Source organism: Dasypus novemcinctus, chromosome 14 (genome assembly GCF_030445035.2).
Source record: "Dasypus novemcinctus isolate mDasNov1 chromosome 14, mDasNov1.1.hap2, whole genome shotgun sequence".
NCBI classification, from domain to species: domain Eukaryota; kingdom Metazoa; phylum Chordata; class Mammalia; order Cingulata; family Dasypodidae; genus Dasypus; species Dasypus novemcinctus.
In genome coordinates this window covers 62,217,855-62,240,560 of record NC_080686.1, presented here as the reverse complement: position 1 = coordinate 62,240,560, position 22,706 = coordinate 62,217,855, and the positions used below count along the sequence as shown (strand labels likewise).

The window sequence follows — 22,706 nt, the reverse complement described above, 5'->3', positions numbered from 1 at the left end:
GGCAAGAAGGCAGTGGTATGATATAGTCAAGGTACTAAAGGAAAAAAATTTCCAACCAAGAATACTCTATCCAGCTAAACTAGCATTCAAAAATGATGGAGAGTTCAAAATATTCACAGATAAACAGAAACTGAAAGAGTATATCAACAAGAAACCTCCCCTTCAAGAAATTCTTAAGGGAGTTCTGCAGGAAGAAAGGAAAAAACAGGACAGTCAGAGATGGAGGAGAGTGTAAAAGCAACAAGAAAGACAAAAATAGAAGGGGAAAATAAAATAATGCAAACAAAATATAACAAACACAAATCCAACCAAAATATGGCTACCATAAATAACTCTCTAAACGTAATAACACTGAATGTCAACGGATTAAACTCACCTATCAAAAGATTCAGACTGGGACACTGGATAAGGAAATACGACCCATCTATATGCTGCCTACAAGAGACACATCTTAGACCCAGAGACTCATGGAGGTTGAAAGTGAATGGCTGGAAAACAATCATACAAGCAAACAACAACCAAAAAAAAGGCAGGAGTAGCTATATTAATATCAGACAAAATAGACTTTAAATACGAAACAATTGTGAGAGACAAAGAAGGATACTATATTTTAGTGAAAGGGACAATCTGTCAAGAAGATCGAACAATCATAAATATTTATGCTCCTAACAAGGGCGCCTCTAAATATGTGAGGCAAACGCTGGAAAAACTAAGTGAAAGAATAGATGCATCTACGATTATAGTGGGGGATTTTAATACACCACTATCAACTCTGGACAGAACATATCAAAAGAGAATCACTAAAGAAACAAAACATTTGAACAGTATATTAGAAGAGCTGGATCTAATAGACATATATAGATCATTACACCCAAACACAGCAGGATATACATTTTTCTCAAGCGCACATGGAACATTCTCCAAGATTGACCATATGCTAGGCCACAAAGAAAGGCTTAATGAATTCAGAAAGATCGAAATCATACAAAACAATATCTCTGACCACAGTGGAGTGAAGCTGGAAATTTGCAAGGGACAGAGACCCAGACTCCACACGACAATTTGGAAATTAAACAGAACACTCTTAGAAAAACAGTGGGTCAAAGAGGAAATCTCAAAAGAAATCAATGACTACCTTGAAACAAATGATAATGATAACACAACATACCAAAATTTATGGGATGCAGCAAAAGCGGTACTGAGAGGGAAATTTATAGCCATAAATTCATATATCAAAAAAGAAGAAAGAGCAAAAATTGGAGAACTAACTGCACTTTTGACGGAATTAGAAAAACAACAACAAAGTAACCCAACAGGAAGAAGAAGGAAGGAAATAACAAAGATAAGAGCAGAACTAAATGAAATAGAAAATAAGAAAGCACTTGAAAAAATAAACAAGACCAAGAGCTGGTTTTTTGAGAAGATCAACAAAATTGACAAACCTTTAGAGAGACTAACAAAGAAAAAAAGAGAAAAGATGCAAATACACAAAATAAGAAATGAGGAAGGTGATATCACCACTGACCCCACAGAAATAAAGACTATCATAAGAGGATACTTTGAAAAACTATATTCCAACAAAAATGACAATTTAGAGGAAATGGACAAATTCCTAGAAACTCATAAGCAGCACATACTGACGAAAGAAGAAATTGATGATCTTAACAAACCAATCACAAGCAAAGAGATAGAATCAGTCATTAAAAATCTCCCAACTAAGAAGAGCCCAGGGCCAGACGGATTCACAGGTGAATTCTACAAAACATTCCGGAAAGAACTAACACCAATCCTGTTGAAACTATTCCAAAAAATTGAAACAGAAGGAACACTGCCTAATTCCTTCTATGATGCCAACATTACCCTAGTACCAAAGCCAAACAAAGACACCACAAGAAAGGAAAATTACAGACCTATTTCTCTAATGAACCTAGACGCAAAAATACTTAACAAAATACTTGCTAATCGTATTCAAGAACACATTAAACAAATTATACACCATGACCAAGTGGGATTTATTCCAGGTATGCAAGGATGGTTCAACATAAGAAAATCAATCTATGTAATACACCATATAAACAGATTGAGAGAAAAAAACCACATGATTATATCTATAGATGCAGAAAAGGCATTTGACAAAATACAGCACCCCTTCCTGATAAAAACACTCCAAAAGATCGGAATACAAGGAAATTTTTTGAACATGATAAAGAGTATATATGAAAAACCTAAAGCCAACATTGTGTACAATGGCGAAATCCTGAAATCCTTCCCTCTAAACTCAGGAACAAGACAAGGATGCCCATTGTCTCCGCTCCTATTTAACATTGTCTTGGAAGTACTTGCTCGAGCACTGAGACAAGAACCAGATATAAAAGGCATTCAAATTGGAAGGGAAGAAGTCAAAATTTCATTATTTGCAGATGACATGATCCTATATATAGAAAACCCTGAGAGATCTACAACAAAGCTCCTAGAACTCATAAATGAGTTTAGCAAAGTCGCAGGTTATAAGATCAATGCGCAAAAATCAGTAGCATTTCTGTACACCAATAATGAGCAAGATCAGGAGGAAATCAAGAAACAAATACCATTCACAATAGTAAATAAAAAAATCAAATACTTAGGAATAAATTTAACTAAAGAGGTAAAAAACTTATACATTGAGAACTATACAAGATTGTTCAAGGAAATCAAAGAAGACCTAAATAAATGGAAGAATATTCCCTGTTCATGGATAGGAAGACTGAATATTATTAAGATGTCTATCCTACCAAAACTGATCTACACATTCAATGCAATCCCAATAAAAATCAACACAGCCTTCTTTAAGGAACTAGAAAAACTAACTATGAAATTTATTTGGAATAGAAAGAGGCCCCGAATAGCCAAAGACATATTGAAAAAGAAAAACGAAATAGGAGGAATCACACTTCCTGACTTCAAAACATACTACAAAGCTACAGTAGTGAAAACAGCATGGTACTGGCATAAGGAGAGACACACAGACCAATGGAATCGAATTGAAAGTTCAGATATAGAACCTCATGTATATAGACATATAATATTCGATAAAGCCACCAAACCCTCTCAACTGGGAGAGAATGGCCTATTCAACAAATGGTGCCTGGAGAACTGGATAGCCATATGTAGAAGAATGAAAGAGGATTACCATCTCACACCTTATACAAAGATCAACTCAAGATGGATCAAAGACCCAAATGTAAGAGCCAAGACCATAAAGACCTTAGAAAGCAGTGTAGGGAAACATCTACAGGACCTTGTAATAGGAAATGGCTTCATGAATATCACACCAAAAGCACGAGCAGCAAAAGAACAAATAGATAAATGGGACTACCTCAAAATTAAAGCCTTCTGCACTTCAAAGGAGTTTGTCAAGAAAGTAAAAAGGGAACCTACACAATGGGAGAAAATATTTGGCAACCATATATCTGATAAGAGACTTATAACTTGCATATATAAAGAACTCATATATCTTGAAAACAAAAAGATAAACAACCCATTTAAAAAATGGGAAAAAGACTTAAACAGACACTTCTCCAAAGAAGAAATACAAATGGCTAAAAAGCACATGAAAAAATGCTCCAAATCTCTAGCTATCAGGGAAATGCAAATCAAAACTACAATGAGATACCATCTTACTCCTATAAGATTGGCAGCCATGAAAAAAACAGTAGAATACAAATGCTGGAGAGGATGTGAAGAAAGGGGAACACTCATCCATTGCTGGTGGGAATGCAGAAGGATCCAACCATTCTGGAGGACAGTTTGGTGGTTTCTCAAAAAACTAGCCATAGATTTGCCATATGACCCAGCAATACCACTGCTGGGTATATACCCAGCAGAACTGAAAACAAGGACACAAACCGATATATGTACACCAATGTTCATAGCAGCATTGTTCACTATCGCCAAAAGTTGGAATCAATCCAAATGTCCATCAACAGATGAGTGGATCAATAAAATGTGGTATATACACACAATGGAATACTACTCAGCTGTAAGAACCAATACACTACAATCGCACGTGATAACATGGATGAACCTTGAGAATCTTATGTTGAGTGAAGCAACCCAGGCATTGAAGGACAAATACTATATGACCTCAATGATATGAAATAAGTTAACTGCCTCAGAGAGCTAGAGTCTGGAAAAGTGGCTTACAGGGAATCGGGGGGTGGAGGAAGGATGTGAGTTAATGTCTGCAGGGGTGGAATCTGTGATGAGCTGGCGGTAAGTATGAGCACAAAGAAGGGACAAAATGGGGGCAAGGGGTTACCTTCGGGTGGGGTTTTCTGGGTTTGAGGGGGGCTGGGGATGGGAAGAGGGGTAATATTGTCCAAGAAATAGGTGGTAGGGAGGGGCAACATATGAATATGGGAGAGTGTCAGAAGTTCGTTGAGAACTAAATGTTGAGTAAAACGTATCAAAGTATAAGTAGGAGGGTTACCTGGTTAGGACGCTCAGGGGGTATGGTCTGATGCGTGACGGACTCCGGAGGGAATAGCTGAAGGCTCATTTTGCCAAGGTGGGTTCTACCATTGGGTGGGGTGGACCCATATCCTGGGGAAGACTAATGCCGTCGAATAGAGAGAACTGTATCTCTCGTGAGAAAGGACGGCTCCCAGGGTATTAGATTGGCAGGCGTTGTGGGCCCTAAGGGGAGGGGAAAATGGATGTGGAATGGATGGAACAAAGGTAAATAAGGGGACAAAAGAGGAGTTATGTGAGAGTACACAAGGATGAATATAAAACAGCTAATATTACACCAAAAACATATAGGGGACGACAGACTAATAATGAAAACCATAAGACAAAACATAGGATAACTAAAAAATTTAGAAAACTGTACAGCCTAAAGTGTGGACCACATAGTAAGCACAAATGTCACCTTGTTTGAAAACTATAGTGTTGGAATCTGTACATCAGTTTCAGGAAATATGATATGAATAAGTTAAAAGATTATTGCTGTGCAAGGGAAAAGGTTTTATGGTGGATCTGGGGAAATACTGTATATTGTATATATGAATTTCGGTGATCTAAGACTCTTCTGAAGCTGACATTATGTTGGGATTCACTTTACGGGAAGTTTTGGATCACAGAGTGGTTCAACAATGGCAGCGGAGGAATACTGATATGGGATGTTTTTGAAGGATATATATGGTTGACAGGGAGTTATACAGGGCATATGCCCAGGGTATATGGTAATGTCTATGTATACTCATAGTGGAAACAAAAACAACAGCTGGGGAGGTACTGGGCTCCTGGCCAGGGGGTCACTGTTGTGGGCCCTGGGAGAGTAGCAGCAATCCTCCAGGTGCAACGGCAAGAACCAAGAAGGAAGGAGGGCCCAACAGTGACCTCGTGATACTAATGGCTACACTTTTGAGCCTATACACCTGCAATAAGAACAAGGCCTAGAGTCGCATTGTGCCTGGGGGTTTTCTCCTGACAGCCTGCATGTTACTCAAATGTGGCCACTCTCACAGCCAAACTCAGCGTGTAGATGCGATGCATTCCCCCCAGTGTGGGACATGACACCCGGGGATGAGCCTCCCTGGCACCGAGGGTTCACTACCACATACCAGCTGAAGAAGCAACTAGAAAATGACCTTGAATTAAAGATTCAATGCGGAACAGCAGAATATACCTGTCTACATATAATAACATGACTTCGGGAAGCGGTTTGACCTAATGTAAGGGGGAAATGGAAAGGAGAAATGAGATTATAAGGCTGTGAGTCTCTAAAAAAGAGTCTGGAGGTTGTCAGAAGGAATACCCCTATGTACAACTGAACAGAGTCTAAGAGACAGATAAGGTAGATACAACCGCAGGTATTGGTTCTTTTGAGGGATAAAGAGACCCACGGGTTCTATGGTCATGGCAGAAGGGGTTCACTGCCATGACAGATGGCCCTTCTTTGGAGCTGGTGTTTCTGCGTGATGGAATTGGACTCAGAGGGGATCTCTTTTCACAAGACTTGCATGCTACTTTATTGGAATTGTAGTCGGTGCTGGGTTTAAGATATATGTAGGGGATTTGAATCTCTGGACTGATAATATGACACCCAGGCCCAGAGCCTCAACAGACTTCAGTTCCTACACTTTGATTTATTGGATTTACTCCACTCAGCTAACATGGAGTTGAAGAAGGTCAACCACCACACCATGGAGCCTAGAGTGTCTACAACTGGAAGCGGGAGGAGTGCATCCAGTACCCATATGGAATCTAAGCCCTCACTTGACATAGATGTGCAATGGACACAACCAATCCAATGTCCACAGAGAAAATGTGGAATGGGTGTGGGAACGGTAGCCATGGTGGCTGCTGGGTGTGGGGAACGGGAGGAAGAGATGAGATGTGGAGGCATTTTTGGGACGTGGAGTTGTCCTGGATAGTGCTTCACGGACAATTACGGGACATTATAGATCCCCCCAGGGCCCAGTGGATGGAACGTGAGAGTCTGGGCTATGATGTGGACCATTGACTATGGGGTGCAGTGATGCTCAGAGATGAACTTACCAGGTGCAATGGATGTGTCATGATGATGGGAGAGAGTGTTGCTGTGGGGGGAGTGGGGGGCGGGGGCGGTGGGGTTGAATGGGACCTCATATTTTTCATAATGTAATTAAAAATAAATAAATAAATAATAAAAAAAAGAAAGAAAGAAAAAAAAAGAATATAGGGAACTCCCATAAAACCAACATCGAACCCTTTTCTCCTTCCCCAGCAATGATCTATTTACGTGTGGATGTTACATTTGTGCAACTGATGTACAGATATTGAAACATAGCTACTAATGATGGATCCATTATGGTTTGCTTTATTTTGCTTACATTATTGTTTGCATTATGGTCCACATTTTAGACTATATACCTTTATAAACTTTTTGGTGATAATTAAAAAAAAAATAATCATCAGGTTGAATAAGTATAATGATAAGGAAAGTACAGAGGGGTGTGAATACTCATCAGGGGCTCTAATCTTTCATCTCAAGGCACTGAACTAATATAAGAAATTAATTTGTAAAGAAAAATAAAGCATCTTCTAGAAAATACTAGAAGAAATATAATTTGAAATGGAATGATTTCTAAGATATTTTAAAGTAACGTACTAGTACAGATTTAGTTTGGCAAAATTAAATAATACTAAAGTAAAATACTCTTATTTTTTATTAAAAAAAAAAGTTCACCCTCAAAAGAAACAACAAAAAAACAAACCAAAACTATGAGTAATATATTTGTGATGGAGATCATAAGTACTACATTTATTATAACCTCTAAAACAGTTTTATGAGCATACCTATATTAAATTAACTCAATTTTACTGCAGGGTTCAATGGACTAATAACTCTGGTCATAGTTCCTAGCTATTAATATCTATAACCTGGAACTTCTGCATCTAATTGTACTTGATATCCCTTTTCCAAGGAAAAAACTCCAAAATAAATTTGATGTAGGATAAAGAGACTAGGAAGACTGCTGAAAGTTTCAAAGAGAAGAGAATATTAGAAATTTTGTCTTGGCACCAGACTTAGCCCAGTGGTTAGGGCATTCGTCTACCACATGGGAGGTACACGGTTCAAACCCCAGGCCTCCTTGACCCGTGTGGAGCTGGCCCACGTGTAGTGCTTGATGTGCGCAAGGAGTTCCGTGCCACACAGGGGTGTCCCCCGCGTAGGGGAGCCCCACGCGCAAGGAGTGTACCCCATAAGGAGAGCCGCCCAGCGTGAAAGAAAGTGCAGCCTGCCCAAAAATGGCGCTGCACACATGGAGAGCTGACACAACAAGATGACGCAACAAAAAGAAACATAGATTCCTGTGCCACTGACAACAACAGAAGCAGACAAAGAAGCAGCAAATAGACACAGAGAATAGACAACCAGGGTGGGGGGCGGGAGGGGAGAGAAATAAATAAATAAATAAATCTTTAAAAAAAATTATGTCTTGAGGATATACATAAGACTACACCAAGGGACAGAGGGTCAGAAGACTTATTTCACTTTACTTTTTTTTTAAAGATTTAATTTTATTTTATTTATTTCTCTCCCCTTCCTCTGCCCCCCTCCCCAATTGTCTGCTCTATGTGTCCATTTGCTGTGTGTTCTTCTGTGACTGCTTCTATCCTTATCAGCGGCACTGGGAATCTGCGTTTCTTTTTGTTGTATCATCTTGTGTCAGCTCTCCGTGTATGCAGTGCTATTCTTGGGCAGGCTACACTTACTTTCATGCTGGGCAGCTCTCCTTACGGGGTGCACTCCTTGCATATGGGGTTTCCCTACGCGGGGGACACCCCTGCGTGGCACGGCACTCCTTGCACACATCAGCACTTCACGTGGGCCAGCTCCACACGGGTCAAGGAGGCCCAGGGTTTGAACAGCAGACCTCCCACGTGGTAGCGGATGCCCTATCCATTGGGCCAAGTCTGCTTCCCCCACTTTACTTCATTTTTAAAGATATAATGACATGTATTGATGTCACTGAATACAGATGCCCACAGAATTATACATGATAATGTTTAAAAGTTATGCATTTTATATATACTTTTAAGTAAATTCTTGATGTAAACTTGTTTGACTATTTTCTTAAAAATGAAATAGTGAAGTCTTTGTTGAATGAATTACAGAATGAATGGGTGAGACATAGTTAAGGCTACATGACCATAAAGTTTCCTAGAAAATAAGGTCCATGTTTTTTGTTGATGATGGAATTTGTGATTTTTTAAGAAATGATCATCTCTAAATTTTCCATGCTAGCTTTCATAAATCTGAAAATTAAGCAAAGAAAAGGAATGAGGGGTCTTGACACTAGCTGATAACATGTTACGTTTGGAGATTAAGACTGATGTCGTTCATGAGGTGGTATGCCACCCAGATGCTTTCTTCAGGCATGAAACATTTCCCCAGCTGCAAGGAGTGCTGCCTGCTGATGACTCCACAGTTGTATCCCTCTACTGAAATCTCCCTTGGCTAGCTGAAGGGAGCTTCATCACCCAAAGTGACATCCCTCCGCAGAAGCAGCCCACATCCAATCATTGAAAGACCACAGTAATACATTTTATGACAGTGCTATATGCTTTGGATAAACGCATGGGCAGGATGGTCCTAGGACCCAAACAAGAACACAGACAACTGAAATATAATATGCTAACTGATATGAGGGAAGCACATAGAAGTGGCACCTCAACTGGTTTCATGGGGGCTTTGGGAAGACGTCCTAGAAAAATTGATGTCTACAATGAGACTTGATGAATGATAGAATTAGCAAATGAAAACAGTGGATTAACAGTTGCAGGCAAAGAGAAGATCACATACAAAGGCCTATAGGCAAGAAAGTGGATAATATTTTCAGAATGAAAAAAAAAAAAGCTTTTAAGAGGAGCACAATGAAGTTTGAAAAGAATATGGGTAACAGAAGAAGAATCTTATCAGTCATGTTAATGAGTACAAACCATTTCTTAGTATTTGGTCTTAGGCAAATTATTTATCTTGTCTAGGCCTCAGTTTCCTCATGTATAACCAGGGAAAATAACAGTTCTTCCCTTACAGGATTATTGGGAAAATTAAGTTAAATAAATTAGGTAAAGTGACAAGCATTGCATAATTCATTATTAGTGATGTCAGTATTATTACTGCCAAGACATAGACAAATATAGTTCTGGTGGTAAACCAAAGTAGTCAGCATTGTAAAATGTATACAACAGAGTCTGCACATGATGTCTGAAAGAAATCCAATCAACACATCACGACAATGTATTGTGAGCAACAGATGTTACTGATTCTTATAAATAGAAAAACAGATGAAAAATATTGTAAAACTGGAGTTTTTACAGTTTTACAATATAAAAATATCTTTAATGCCTATTACCTTCACTTTAGCAAACAGTTCTACCTATCTCTCTGATGGGAACCATGAATAATAGCTTGGATTAATTGGCAGTGGCTCTCTACAAATCTTAGAGTCAGGGCTAACTTCTTTAAATAAGAAATAAGCAGAGCTGCTTCTACTTAAGGTGGGTGAAAAAACAGCCCAGAGCCACAAACTCTTGGTTTTCCCCTTATTCTAACTTAAACATAACTTTACACAGTATATATCACTTTCCACCTCTTATTATTACAAACAGAATTTTTTAAAAAGCCAACTGATCCTAAATACAATAGATTTCAAGTGCAAATGGGAATGTATCCTGTAGACTGAAGTAGATACTTTCATCAAATAGCAAACTTTTCAAAAAAAGTTTATTAAGGAAATGCTGATATGATCTTTTATTTTTAATAATCACTGTGCAACAATGGTAGGACTAGCAAGTTTCCAAGCAAAATCATAAGCCACAATTACAAAATCTATTTTATGTTTGTAATGAAATGTAGAAGCAATACCAAAACATTTAGGTCTGACATGCTAAAGAATGTATCACCAAGTGCTCTGTAGGCAGTGAAATTTTATAAAGTGTATAAAGTTTTTCAATCATTTCTTACCTGCTGGCCATATTCCATTCAAGGGCTGGATTTTGAGAATTTCTTTCACTTTCTATTAGCACCCCTCCTGTGTCACTTTCTTTCTCTGGTTTTAGTTGATCCCATTGTGCAGTACCAATATTGATGGACTGCAAGTCTATTTGGTATTGTCTATCTTCAATTTCTGATCCAGGGTCTCGAAGTATCCCTAAGTTCAAGGCTCTCCTGTAAAGGCAATATAAAAAGAGATAAGGATACCATGTTAGTAAACTAACATAGTATCATCACTGTTTTTCTATTAATAACATAGTATCATCAGTTTTTCTTTGGATTGCTAATACACTTGGTTAATCATATCTATGAGACAGGTAGTAGAAAATTACCACATATTTTGGCATGAAAATATATCCACAACCTATCACTTACAATAATCCACACTATAATAATTTTTTACATTATTCCCAGCACTGTACTATTGATCTAAGTACTTATACGTACATGATTTTAACCCCTGCAATGCTGTGAACTTCTATTATTATCTCTGTTTTTACTAAAGAGAAAACAATTCAGAGAGGTTGAAAGATTTAGCCAAAGTTAGAAAACTAGTATGGGACAAAACTGCAACTTCAATCCAAGTTTTTTTTTTTTCACCCCAAACCCAGTCATCTTTCTAATGCTAATCACCGGCCTTTCTTAGAATTTTCTTTTATTTTTTAGGAAAGGTGATGGAGTTTTGTTTTTTTATTTCACTACCCCCATTCTTTCCCTTTAGTTCTTTACACAAATAGAGGTCTAAATTGCTGAGAAGACTACAAGGGCTATTGATGTAGAAACACCAATGAGTTTACCAGCATATAAAGACTTGGAATATATATACTTTGCTTTTATTGGACCCATTCTTACAAATAAGTTGGTTATCTGTAGCTTAAAGCTAAATTAAAGGAAGTAAATGTTGAAATTTCTCATGAAGGTTCTAGAATGAAAATAGCAAGCCAGTATAGTAGGTTGGGAAGAAGAACATGGATTCGGCAGCTGGACAAATCTAAGTTTGTCTGAACTGGGTAACGCTTTTTTATATTATATTAACTTTTGTTGGTTTGGAAATGATTTAAAGTGAATGACTGAGGAAGCGGACTTGGCCCAATGGATAGAGCATCCGCCTACCACATGGGAGGTCTGCGGTTCAAACCCTGGGACTCCTTGATCCGTGTGGAGCTGGCCCATGTGCAGTGCTGATGTGTACAAGGAGTGTCGTGCCACGCAGGGGTGTCCCCCGCATAGGGGAGCCCCACCCACAAGGAGAGCGCCCCGTAAGGAGAGCTGCCCAGCGCGAAAGAGTTGCAGCCTGTCCAGGAATGGTGCTGCACACATGGAGAGCTGACACAAGATGACGCAACAAAAAGAAACACAGATTCGTGGTGCTGCTGATAAGGATAAAAGTGATCACAGAAGAACACACAGCAAATGGACACAGAGAGCAGACAATGTTAAATAAATAAATCTTTAAAAAAATGAAATAAAGTGAATGATTGAAAGGCAAATAATATTTGGCCTCTATGAAAGTCTTCATCTACAGCAAAGTTAAAATAATAAATGCTAGAAAAAATCGATTAAATTATTACATTAATTGACCATTAATCAAATTAATGGGGAGTAGGGAAAAGGTTGAGTCCTAGTGTGAAAAGTCCCAAGAAAGTTCAATAAGAATCTGGCTAATATTATGCCTTAGTTGGCTAAGTAAGCAGTGGGAGTCAGTAGATGACTAGCCAGATTAAAGATGGGACATATCTAGGCCAGTTGCTTAGACCTAGAGATAGCATATATTGGGCCAGGCAAGGTAAGGACTGAAACTAATGAATATAGGTCAAGAGAGGAGCAGGAAGATGACTGGAATTAAATGACCAGATACTTCAGGTAGGGGAGATGTCAGAAGGAGTTACCAATATGGCAACAGAAGTCATAGGAGGACACAGAGAAATTGAGAAGGATGGATTTTCAGGATTCCTGAGATAAGAGCTGAACTTGGTTTTCTCTTTTTCTAACTTAAAAAAATTAAAATCTAGGAATGGGCATGGAAGGGAAAGGTGCCCTAAATTTTCACACAATCTCAAGAATTGCATAGAAATAGTGCCCATAAAATGGGCCAAGAACTCTTTCAATTGCCACTAATGAAGGATAAAGACAAAAGGAATGGAAGAGGGAGGGTGGGCAGGGAGCAACATTTGAGAGTCCCTCTGCCTAGAATGCTCATCTTATTTGAATATTGGTGTAATTCTGCTAATTCTTCAAGGCCCAGATCAGGTATCACTTCTATGAAGCCTCTACTGAGCATCCTTTCTACAAACTCCATCCCACATCTGTGCTCTTAGGGTATCTCTATATTTATAAGTATAGTCACATATCACATTGACTTGTCAGTCTTCCCCAATATCAGAAACTTCTCGAGGTTAGGAACCACCTGTCCTATCAAGCAATCAATAAATGTTATTTAATTCACTGATTTGAATTGATGAAAATCTTTACAAAGCTCAAGTGGAGAACCTATCTGCCCAAAGTAATAAGAACACACAGTCTTTAAATAGTAAACTTTGCCTCAGGCCCAGAGAAATGCTGACATTCAACTAATATCTTTGGTAGTTGATGTCCTAGCCTATTTCCTATATTATTATTCCCTAGGAAAAGTTATACTTACTTATTTTAAACCAATACTCTTTGCATTTTAAATAAACTTTCCCAATGAATTTTTAAAGGTGAACTAAAAATACTTTAAGAATCCCTTCAGAGGAGAAAAAATAGGTTTGAAAATACAATTACTGCTATTAAAAAGACAAATCATCCTAGTCCAGCATTAACATAGGTCTTTTTATTTTTCTTGGCTCAGAAAAAGTGTATAACCACAAAATTGCAACCACAAAAACACTAAGTCTCATCAGAGTTTTTCATTTAGGCTTAAAATTTCCCCATGTTTTCTACTGTTCTTAAATTGAGCTATATTGCTCCTATCATCCATCTGTGGAAAACATCGTTTCCCACAAACTCTTCTTCCCAATACAAAATGGTTCGTCTATTGAACAATAGCCAGGTATTTCTAAACGTGCTGGTTTTCAAATTTCAAACTTTGTAAGGATCAGGCTTAGAGATTTCATATTTTCTCTTTGTTTTTGAAATTACATGATATATTTGATATTTTAACTTGATTTGAACATTAGAGGAATTTATAATATTTGGGTGTATCAGTCTAACTTAAAAGTTATTTGCAAAAGCAACCAAATCAGAGTTGTAGGAAATAGGATAAGCCCTAGATTCATGTGTGCTTTGATCTCAGACTTTCCAGTGACAATGAGCTAAGAGAAATTATATGCTCAGACACCAAGATAAAGTCCACTTCCTAATTATGAGAGAACTATAATGAAAACTACAAAGGTAAATGTTCTTTACCATTTCCATGGTCACCTGTTCCTGAAATACAGCATTTTATAAACCATAAGTGAACCTCCTGACTGAAACAACTAAAATGCTTGGAAAAAAATGGTTTTAAGTATTTTTCTAAACATATCCCAGGGCTGGCACCAAAGTGAAATCAGGAACCCTGGTAAATAGGAACCTACCAAAGCCTTTAGAGTTTCTGCTAAATCCTGCAGACACTGATCATCTGCTCTGACAACTGCACAGTTTCCACCCAAGGTTGTGAATCTAATAGGAGACACTGTACATAAAGCTGGGTTCACCAAGGTCAAGAGCAGTAATGAAAGGGTGAACTGAAAAGCTCTCAGGAACCTTATTGTGTTAGAACAGCTCCATATCTTGACAGTGATGGTAGTTACACAAATCTATCCATGTGACAGAATTACAAAGAATTATACACACATACACAAATACAAACATAAGTGAGCACATGTAAAACTGTTGAAGTTTGAATATGGTCGTGAATTGTACCAAAGTTAGTTTCCTAATTTTGGTATTGTACTGTTCTTGGTATTGTACTGTAGTTCCCCACTAAGGGAAACTGGGCAAAGGGCACACTGGACTTCTCTCTATTTTTTTGCAACATCCTGTGACTCTATACTTACTAAAAAAAATAAAATAAAATCTAAACAAACCAAAATAACCCTCCTAATGCCTATGCAGAAAGGAATGAATAACTTGTCTATCTTAATCTTAATGGGAGGAGTGGTAAAAAGAAACCCTCCAAAATTTTGTAATCACTTTTAGGTTTGAGTCTCAAATTTGGTATGAAAAATCTCAATCTGAAGATCCTTGTCCCAGACAGATAATGCTCAAAGATGACAAGCAAAAGCAGAAACAAACACTACATCTATAGTCAACTGATTTTCAAGAAGGATACCAAGTCCACTCAATGGGGAAAGAATAGTCTCTTCAACAAATGGTGCTGAGAAAGTGGATTTTCATATGTAAAAGAGTGAAAGTGGAGCCCGACCTCACCCTATATACAAAACTACTCAAAATGGATCAATGACCTAAATATTTGAGCTAAAGCCATAATACTCTTAGAAGAAAACATAAGAGAAAATTAGATAATGGGTTCTTAGATATGACACCAAAAAAATTAGGTAAACTGGGCTTCATCAAAATTAAAAACTTTTGTGTATTCAAAGGTCATAATCAAGAAAGTAAAAAGACAACCTATAGAAGAAAATATTTGGGAATCATATATCTGACAACGGATAATTTTAATATCTAGAATATATAAAGAATTCCTACAACCCAATAACAAAAGGACAAACAATGCAATTAAAATTGAATGAAGGACTTGAATAAACATATAAGATAGACAAATGGCAAATAAGCACATGAAAAGATGCTCAACATCATTAGCTATTAGGGAAATGCAAATCAAAGCAATAATGGAATACCACTTTACATCCACTATTATTTAAAAATAATAGTGGCTATTATTTAAAAAATGGAAAATAATAAGTGTTGGTGAAAATGTGGAATAGGTACCCTCCTACATTGCAGATGGGAATGTAAAATGGTACAACCATTGTAGAGAACATTTTGGTGGTTCTTTAGAAAGTTAAACACAGAATTATCATATAAATTGGCAATTTCACTTCTAGGTATATACCCCAAAGAATTGGACACAGGGACTCGAATAGATATTTTTATATCAATGTTCATGGCAGCACTACTCACAATAACCAAAAGGTGGAAACAACCAAGTGTCCATCAATGGATAAACAAAATATGGTATATAAATACAATATAATATTATTTGGTGATAAAAATGGAATGAAGTTTTGATACATGCCACAAAATGAATGAACTCTAAAGACATTATGTGGAGAGTAAAATAAGGCAGACACAAAAGGACAAATATAGTATAATTTTACTTATATGAAGCATCTAGAATAAGCAAATTCATTAAGAGAGAAAGTTTTTTACAGGTTTTACAGGTCTCCAGGGGCTGTGGAGAGGTGGGGATATAGAGTCATTATTTAATGGATACAGAGTTTCTGCTTAGGGTGATAAAAAGTTTTAGTAAAGGATATTGGTGATGGCACAATATTGTGAATGCAATTGATCACTGAATTATACACATAAATGATTAAAATGAAAAATTTTATGTTGTATATATGTTACCACAATTTTTTTAAAAAGCAGGGTCAAAGGCAAATTCTCTTGAAATGAACTCAATTTCAGCTGAAGACCTCAAAGAATTTCTACAATTAGGTTCTCAGAGAAATGAGAGACGCACAGACAAAATTTACAGTTCACACAAGAAAATAAGTGTGTGAGTAAGACTATTTTCTTCTTTCAGCAAAGAATAAAAGTTCAGAATTAATGAGCTAAGCATAAAAAGGCAGAATGAACAAAAAAAGAGAGAAGGGAGTAAGAGCAGAAATTAATGAAATAAAAGAGAGACGATTAACAAAGTCAAACACAGACAAACCTCCAGTGTTCAAGGAAAAAAAAAAAAAGGCTAGAAGGCCAAATAAACTAATTTGCAACAAAAATGGAAACACAATTATGATGCTATGGTGATTAAACAGACAATAAAAGGATAATATTAGGAAGATTTATAGAGATAACTCCTATTCTTCACTATCCCTAGAAAACATTTCCTATCTTTTCACCATAAGATTAACATAAAGGTTGTCCTCTTATTTATTCTACTGAATATAACATTAACTTCTTCTTTTATAGCCCCTTTTTTTCTATTTCTATTCTAGATGAAAATGACTAGAACTCTATTTTAAAACTATACTCTGACAGCATTAAAATGGTGATAATGTAAGTGGTGAAAAGTGACCAAGTGTCTTCTCTATTCCTAACCTAGTCAGGACTATCAAAACTGTTTCCTCCTCTCTAAATAGCCCTGTCTCCACCAGGCTAACTTGACTTCTTTCATTTAACAGGTACGTACTGGGTGCTGCAAGGTAGGTCCTGTGATGGACTCTGGGGATACTGTCATGGTCCCTACCTGATGCAGTTTACAGTCTAGTGGGGAGTTTATAAGCCAACTACAAAACAATAATGATGTAAAAGTTAATGCTATAAACAGGAATAGAGTGCAACCAGAAGCATATAACAGGGACACCTTCCAGGGGAACCCAAGAGGAGGAAGCAATATTTAAATAGAGTTTAATGTTTAAACAGAGTCTACTCTCATTTAATACAACGAAGACAGTATTTCTGGCAGAGAAAAATAAAAAAGGTCAAAGGTCCAAATGCTTGAAAGAGTAGCATATCCAGAAACCTTGAAGAGATCTGAAAGGCAGGGGTAGAGAATTGCTTAGGGAGAAGTTAAGCCACAAGGACAGTGAGGCATCTAGCCAAAGACAGGCCCTTCTTCATCCAAGTATCAAAGAACTGGACTAGCCTCACTCATACAGGGTGAATAGGCACAGTCCATAGGTCATGCTTGCCCTGAAAACTGGTATTTTCTCCTCTGCCAAATAGGTAGCAGAATCACAGTGATCGAGGGCAAAGAAAGATCTAGATTTCTGTCTTAATTATGAAAATTAAGTAAAATAACATATAATGGGCCTTAAGAGAATTTGTCACATAGTAAAAACCACAATGACGAGGGAAAATCATCCTACTATGATTCTATTCTCAGTTTCTGTATAAAATATTAAATAGAGGTAAAATGACTGGAAAGGAAGAGAGACTCTCCTGATAAAGCACACATTAGGATATTGAAAAACAAAGTTGGGCAAACAGGGAACACCACTCACCCTGAATTTAATTAATCACACTCAATGAATTCTACACACATTTCAAAATTTAACCTGTTTAATTACTCTAAGGAAGTTCTAATAGCATGCTGGTAGAATGCAATAAACTCCTTTACTTCTAAGCCAAGAAAAAGTTTATCATAGAAAATTAGGCCAATTAAAAATATAATTGCATCTTTAGAAGGTATACTTTTTGTCAACAATTTCTGAACCTCCTGAGATATCAAATCCAGGAAGCAGCTATATATATCCTGTATGGACACAGTTTCCCAAGTATAGAGTTTAATTTATATTACAAACACAGTTTCCCAAGTATAGAATTTAATTTATATTACAAACTATTAAAGGTAGGCCACTTGGCTTTTTAGTTTTGGTTTATAGAAAGAGTAATCATATGTTAAAGAATTAGCTAATATTCACAAAGCTTAAAATTTTGCTTTGTTCTTTCTCATTAAAATAAATACAGAATAATTTTTTTCAAACTTAGATAATAAAATCTAATTTTTCTTTTTATTACATAATTCCCATGACTTGTTTTCAATTCTTTAAAGTAAAAAATATACTAATGTTTCATTGATTACTTCTTTTTTGAAAAGGTACATTAGGGTATTTTTCTTCAGCTTCAAATATTCACTAATCTTTATTCTTTAAAGTTGTAAGATACGGTCTTGTTTTGTTTTATATATATTTAAAAACAATTCCAGTTAATACAATATTCAAAGCACTTTGTTTCTTGATACTAAATTAAGAAAACATATTTAAATGTAATCCAAATACCACACATTAACTTTTTAACCTTTTTTATTTTTTGTTTTTTTAAATTTTTCTTTCCTTTTTTCCCCCATATATTTTTATTAGAGCAAGATGTCTTCTGAAAGATGTATTCCACATAATACAGTACATTTGATTTTTTAAAGGCATAAATACAAAATGGTTACAGACTTCAGAGGGAAAGATAATTTCTTTTGCTTTTTTTTTTCAACTTTTAAAATGCAATTTTCCCTAAGCAAAGAATTATATAACTTAAAAAAATAGATTGGTGGGAATGAAAAACAATCCTACTGCAATATGAAAAATGAAAGTATATCTTATTCAAGAGAGCTTTGATTTAACGCGCTAGGTTTTCACAGCACAAGAAACAACTGGAAAATCCTTAGAGAGAATTCTAATAGAATGATACTTTACTTAAGAACTAATCATAGGAAAAGAACTTTATGACTTCAGTGAAGAACAGAATACCTAATAATACCAATGTCTGCTTTTAAAAATATAATGTAAATATCTTACTATAGGAAAAGCTTTTAATTATTGCTTTATTTCTTAATTAAATTTTTTTCCTAAAAATGTTTGATATCGTAAATAGAAGTCAAATTTTCTAGCCCCAAGTTCACATACTTCTAAAAGCTCTATGAACATTGCTCTCTCCACTTATTGCAGCCTATAAAACCTTTTAGCAATTCAAGTCAGGAAATGGGGTAAGTCAAGATGCCCATGGTTTCCTTACTCTTAACACAAAAAGCTGCTTTATTGCCTAAAATGTAGGAGTTATAATTGTAATTGCTTTGCCCTTCCGAAATTTTTCTCCCATACCATTTGAACTGTTCAGCAGGTGGTGTAGGAGGATAAACTAAAGTCTGCAATAGTTGGTCAATAATGTAATCATAAAGAACCAAAGAAGACTTTAAATATATAACAGGAAACATAGCTTTAATGTTTTCCTTTTTAAAATTGATTTAGTCTGGGTAAGGCCTTTTGTATGTTTACATAAGGAAAAGCTCATGTTGAACCATTTACTGCTCACTGCTGAATAGGCATATCTTAAGAACTCAATGTAAAGAAGTAAAAATTCATTCACTTACAGCTCAACTGAGATTACAAAATGTTAAACAAGCCAGAAAATAGAAATGTAATAAGAAGTAAAACGTTTGTCTTGATGAAATATCTACATATTTAGCACTGAGTCTCCAAAAGCGACAAATTTTTAGAGTAAACATGCCAGGAGATATAATGGTTGACAGACTGAGACCAATGCCAAGTTCCATGACCAATGGCTTAGAGCAAGGGCTCTCATCTTCAGAATACGTAAGAATCACCTGGAAACTTGTTAAAAAACTAAATTCACACCTTAGATATTATGATTCAGCAGCTTTGGACTACGGCCAACTTCTCCCAACTCCTACCATCTCTCTCTCTCTCTCCCCTCCCCCTGCTTCTTTCCTTCCTTCCTCTCTCCCTTCCATCCTTCCTTCCTCCTGTCTTCCTTTTTCTTTTAATCTAAGCTAGCATCTTTACTGACTCTAAAAACCATGCTTTGATACTTAAAGCATCACATCTCTTTGACTTGGAACATTGTATCTCTGCTATTTGAACTGAGGTGACCAAGGAAAAGAGCTAGCAAATAAAAAGGCTAACTCATTTATAAAACAGAGAAATCAATATTTGCCCTGCCCCTTTCACTGAGCTGTTTACTGGAGTCATCTCTTTTCTTATTCAAGGCTGAGATCTCTGTTAAATCACTCCACCTTTGAAGGCTGGGTCTGTGTCTGTTTTTCTCACCTCTTTGTAAATAGTACTTAACACAGGGCTGGGCACTTAATATATTTTTAATACATGAAATTGAATGAATAACAACTATTCTTCTTTGCGCTCTTCAGTTCCATTGGGGGCTTTATTCAATCACTTGTTTTTTCCTTCTCCTATATCTTTGCCCTTAAAGCTAAAAAAAAACCATGTTATAGTTATCAATCCTTGTAAGAGAGAGACAGACAGGTTCTCTCCTTAAGACCCTGCATCCTTCTCTAGCACTGACCCTTTTTTCTCATATTTCCTTTTAGCCAGAAACTTATTTTTCTTTCAGTATTTCCATTTATTTACAATGCATTTTCTCCTCTAAGAATGATTAGGCAGTATCACCTCCCCTCTGAAAATTTCCTGGCAAAGATCCACAACTGATTTTCTAATGATTAGAATTTATTGAGGACTTTCAGTAATTAACTTTTGGGGACATTTCACAAATCAAAACGACAGTGTAGTTGATGGTGGAGCACATAAACTATACATTTAGCCTGCATGAATCCATAATTCTAGCTCTGCCACGTACCATACGGTACCATTAGGCAAATTATACTTTCAGAACTTCATTTTCCTCATCTAGAAAGTGAAGGCACTGGGGAGTTAAATAAATTAATTCACATGAAGCAATATCTGACAAAGAATGATTAATATATGTTTGAAGCTATTATCACAATCACTACTACTTGCTCATTTTAGAAACTTTCTTCCAGGAGTTTTTGTGGCACTACATCCCCTCAACCATCCCTCCTTTATCTCCCATCCTGGATTCTTTTTCTGCATTCCCCCATAATAATGGTGTTCTCTAGGGCTCCATCTTCAGCCTATTTTATGCTTTATATGCAATCCTTTGTGACACAATGATTCACAAATTCTAGCACATATATTTCTCAATTTTTATCTCCACTAAAGCCAGGTTTATTAGGATCCCCTTACATTCTCTGGTCCAATGAATTCTATGAGTTGTAATACAGATGACTACTGTTAGAGTTCCATGGTCCAGGAGGGTACAGCATAATAATACTGTATAAAGGGCATGACCGTTAGAGTCAAATTCTGGTTCTACCACTTACAAGCTATATATCCTTGTGGAAATCAGCCAACTTCACTGAATATCAGACCCCCCAAAAAGGGGTAATGGTAACTACCCATATAGGTTTCTTTTGGGATTAAATATTATAACTTTAGTCAACATGCTAAGTATCTAATAAATGACTCTTCATTAAAGTTTTTACTACAGTAGATAATGTTATTACTACTGATAGGCCTGCTTTAGAATTGAAACCATGTAACTGGTCTCATTTACTCTGCACTATAAAATCCAAAAGCACATTGATGATACAGAGACATCAGTTTAAATAATTTAAATAGTTTCTTGGGTTGAAACAGGGCATTATGTAAGAATATGGTTTCTCTATATCTTTTGCTCAAGTGCTAAATTAATATTTGAATATTCATCACACATATCACATTCTCAAAAGAAAGGGGTTTATAAGAACAAAGAGGCAAAAAAGAGTATATTCAATTCTTAATTTCTTTCTAAGAAAATAATTTTCTACCTCCCAGAGACTAAAATTAATTTTTAATTAGCATAACCTTTTAATAAACAAGTTTACAGTAACAAGTGGGTTTATCATGGGGCAATAAAATCCACATTTTTCAAAAACACAAATGTTAAATGATTTATATGTACAAATACACAAATATTAACATATATAAAGTAATAATATGATAGTCAACAGTATTTATTAATTCTTTTTGATGGCTAAATAGACAACTTCAATATAATAGACATTCATAAAATATTCATCTTTTTCTGCCTTAATAATCTCAAAATATTCTCATTGGTTAAGGAAATAAGAAAGTATTTTTGTTTTTCAGCTAACAGTCACAGACTTGAGTTGATAAATCCTCATTTACTCACTAATGCTATAAATGAGATATATTTGCAAGATGATTTAAGAAGCTATAGCATGCCGTGCCATACAGGGGTGTCCCTTGTGTAGGGGAGCACCACACGCAAGGAGTGCGCCCTGTAAAGAGAGCTGTCCAGTGCGAAAGAAAGTGTAGCCTGCCCAAGAATGGCGCTGCACACACAGAGAGTTGACACAAGTGGACACACACAAAAAAAACACAGATTCCTGGTGCCACTGATAAGGATAGAAGCGGTCACAGAACACACAGTGAATGGACACAGAGAGCAGACAACTGCGGGGTAGGAGAGAAATAAAAAATAAATCTTAAAAAAAAAGATCTCACTGATTTCTTAAAAAAAAAAAGCTATAGCATATACAATGTGTGATCATGTTGAAAGTATATCAAACAATTCCAATCAACTTTCAGCTCATTAAAAAATACGTTCTAAAGAAATGCTCTAACTGAACAGGTGCTTCACCTGAATTCCTGATTGAAGTAATGAAAGAACCTGGGTGTGATCTCAGCAAAATTAGAGAAACAGA

The 22,706-nt window shown here is 36.3% G+C and overlaps 1 protein-coding gene across 4 annotated transcripts in view; it reads right to left on the bottom strand.

Annotated features, from left to right (window-relative positions):
* Positions 1–22,706, bottom strand: part of VPS13B (vacuolar protein sorting 13 homolog B) — a 1,042,333-nt gene that overhangs the window by 357,966 nt on the left and 661,661 nt on the right. For all 4 annotated transcript variants that reach the window (XM_071207936.1, XM_071207935.1, XM_058275777.1 and 1 more), the window contains one exon: positions 10,496–10,699. In XM_071207936.1, coding sequence (XP_071064037.1) covers positions 10,496–10,699 — 204 coding nt within the window. The remainder of the gene's footprint in view (positions 1–10,495; positions 10,700–22,706) is intronic.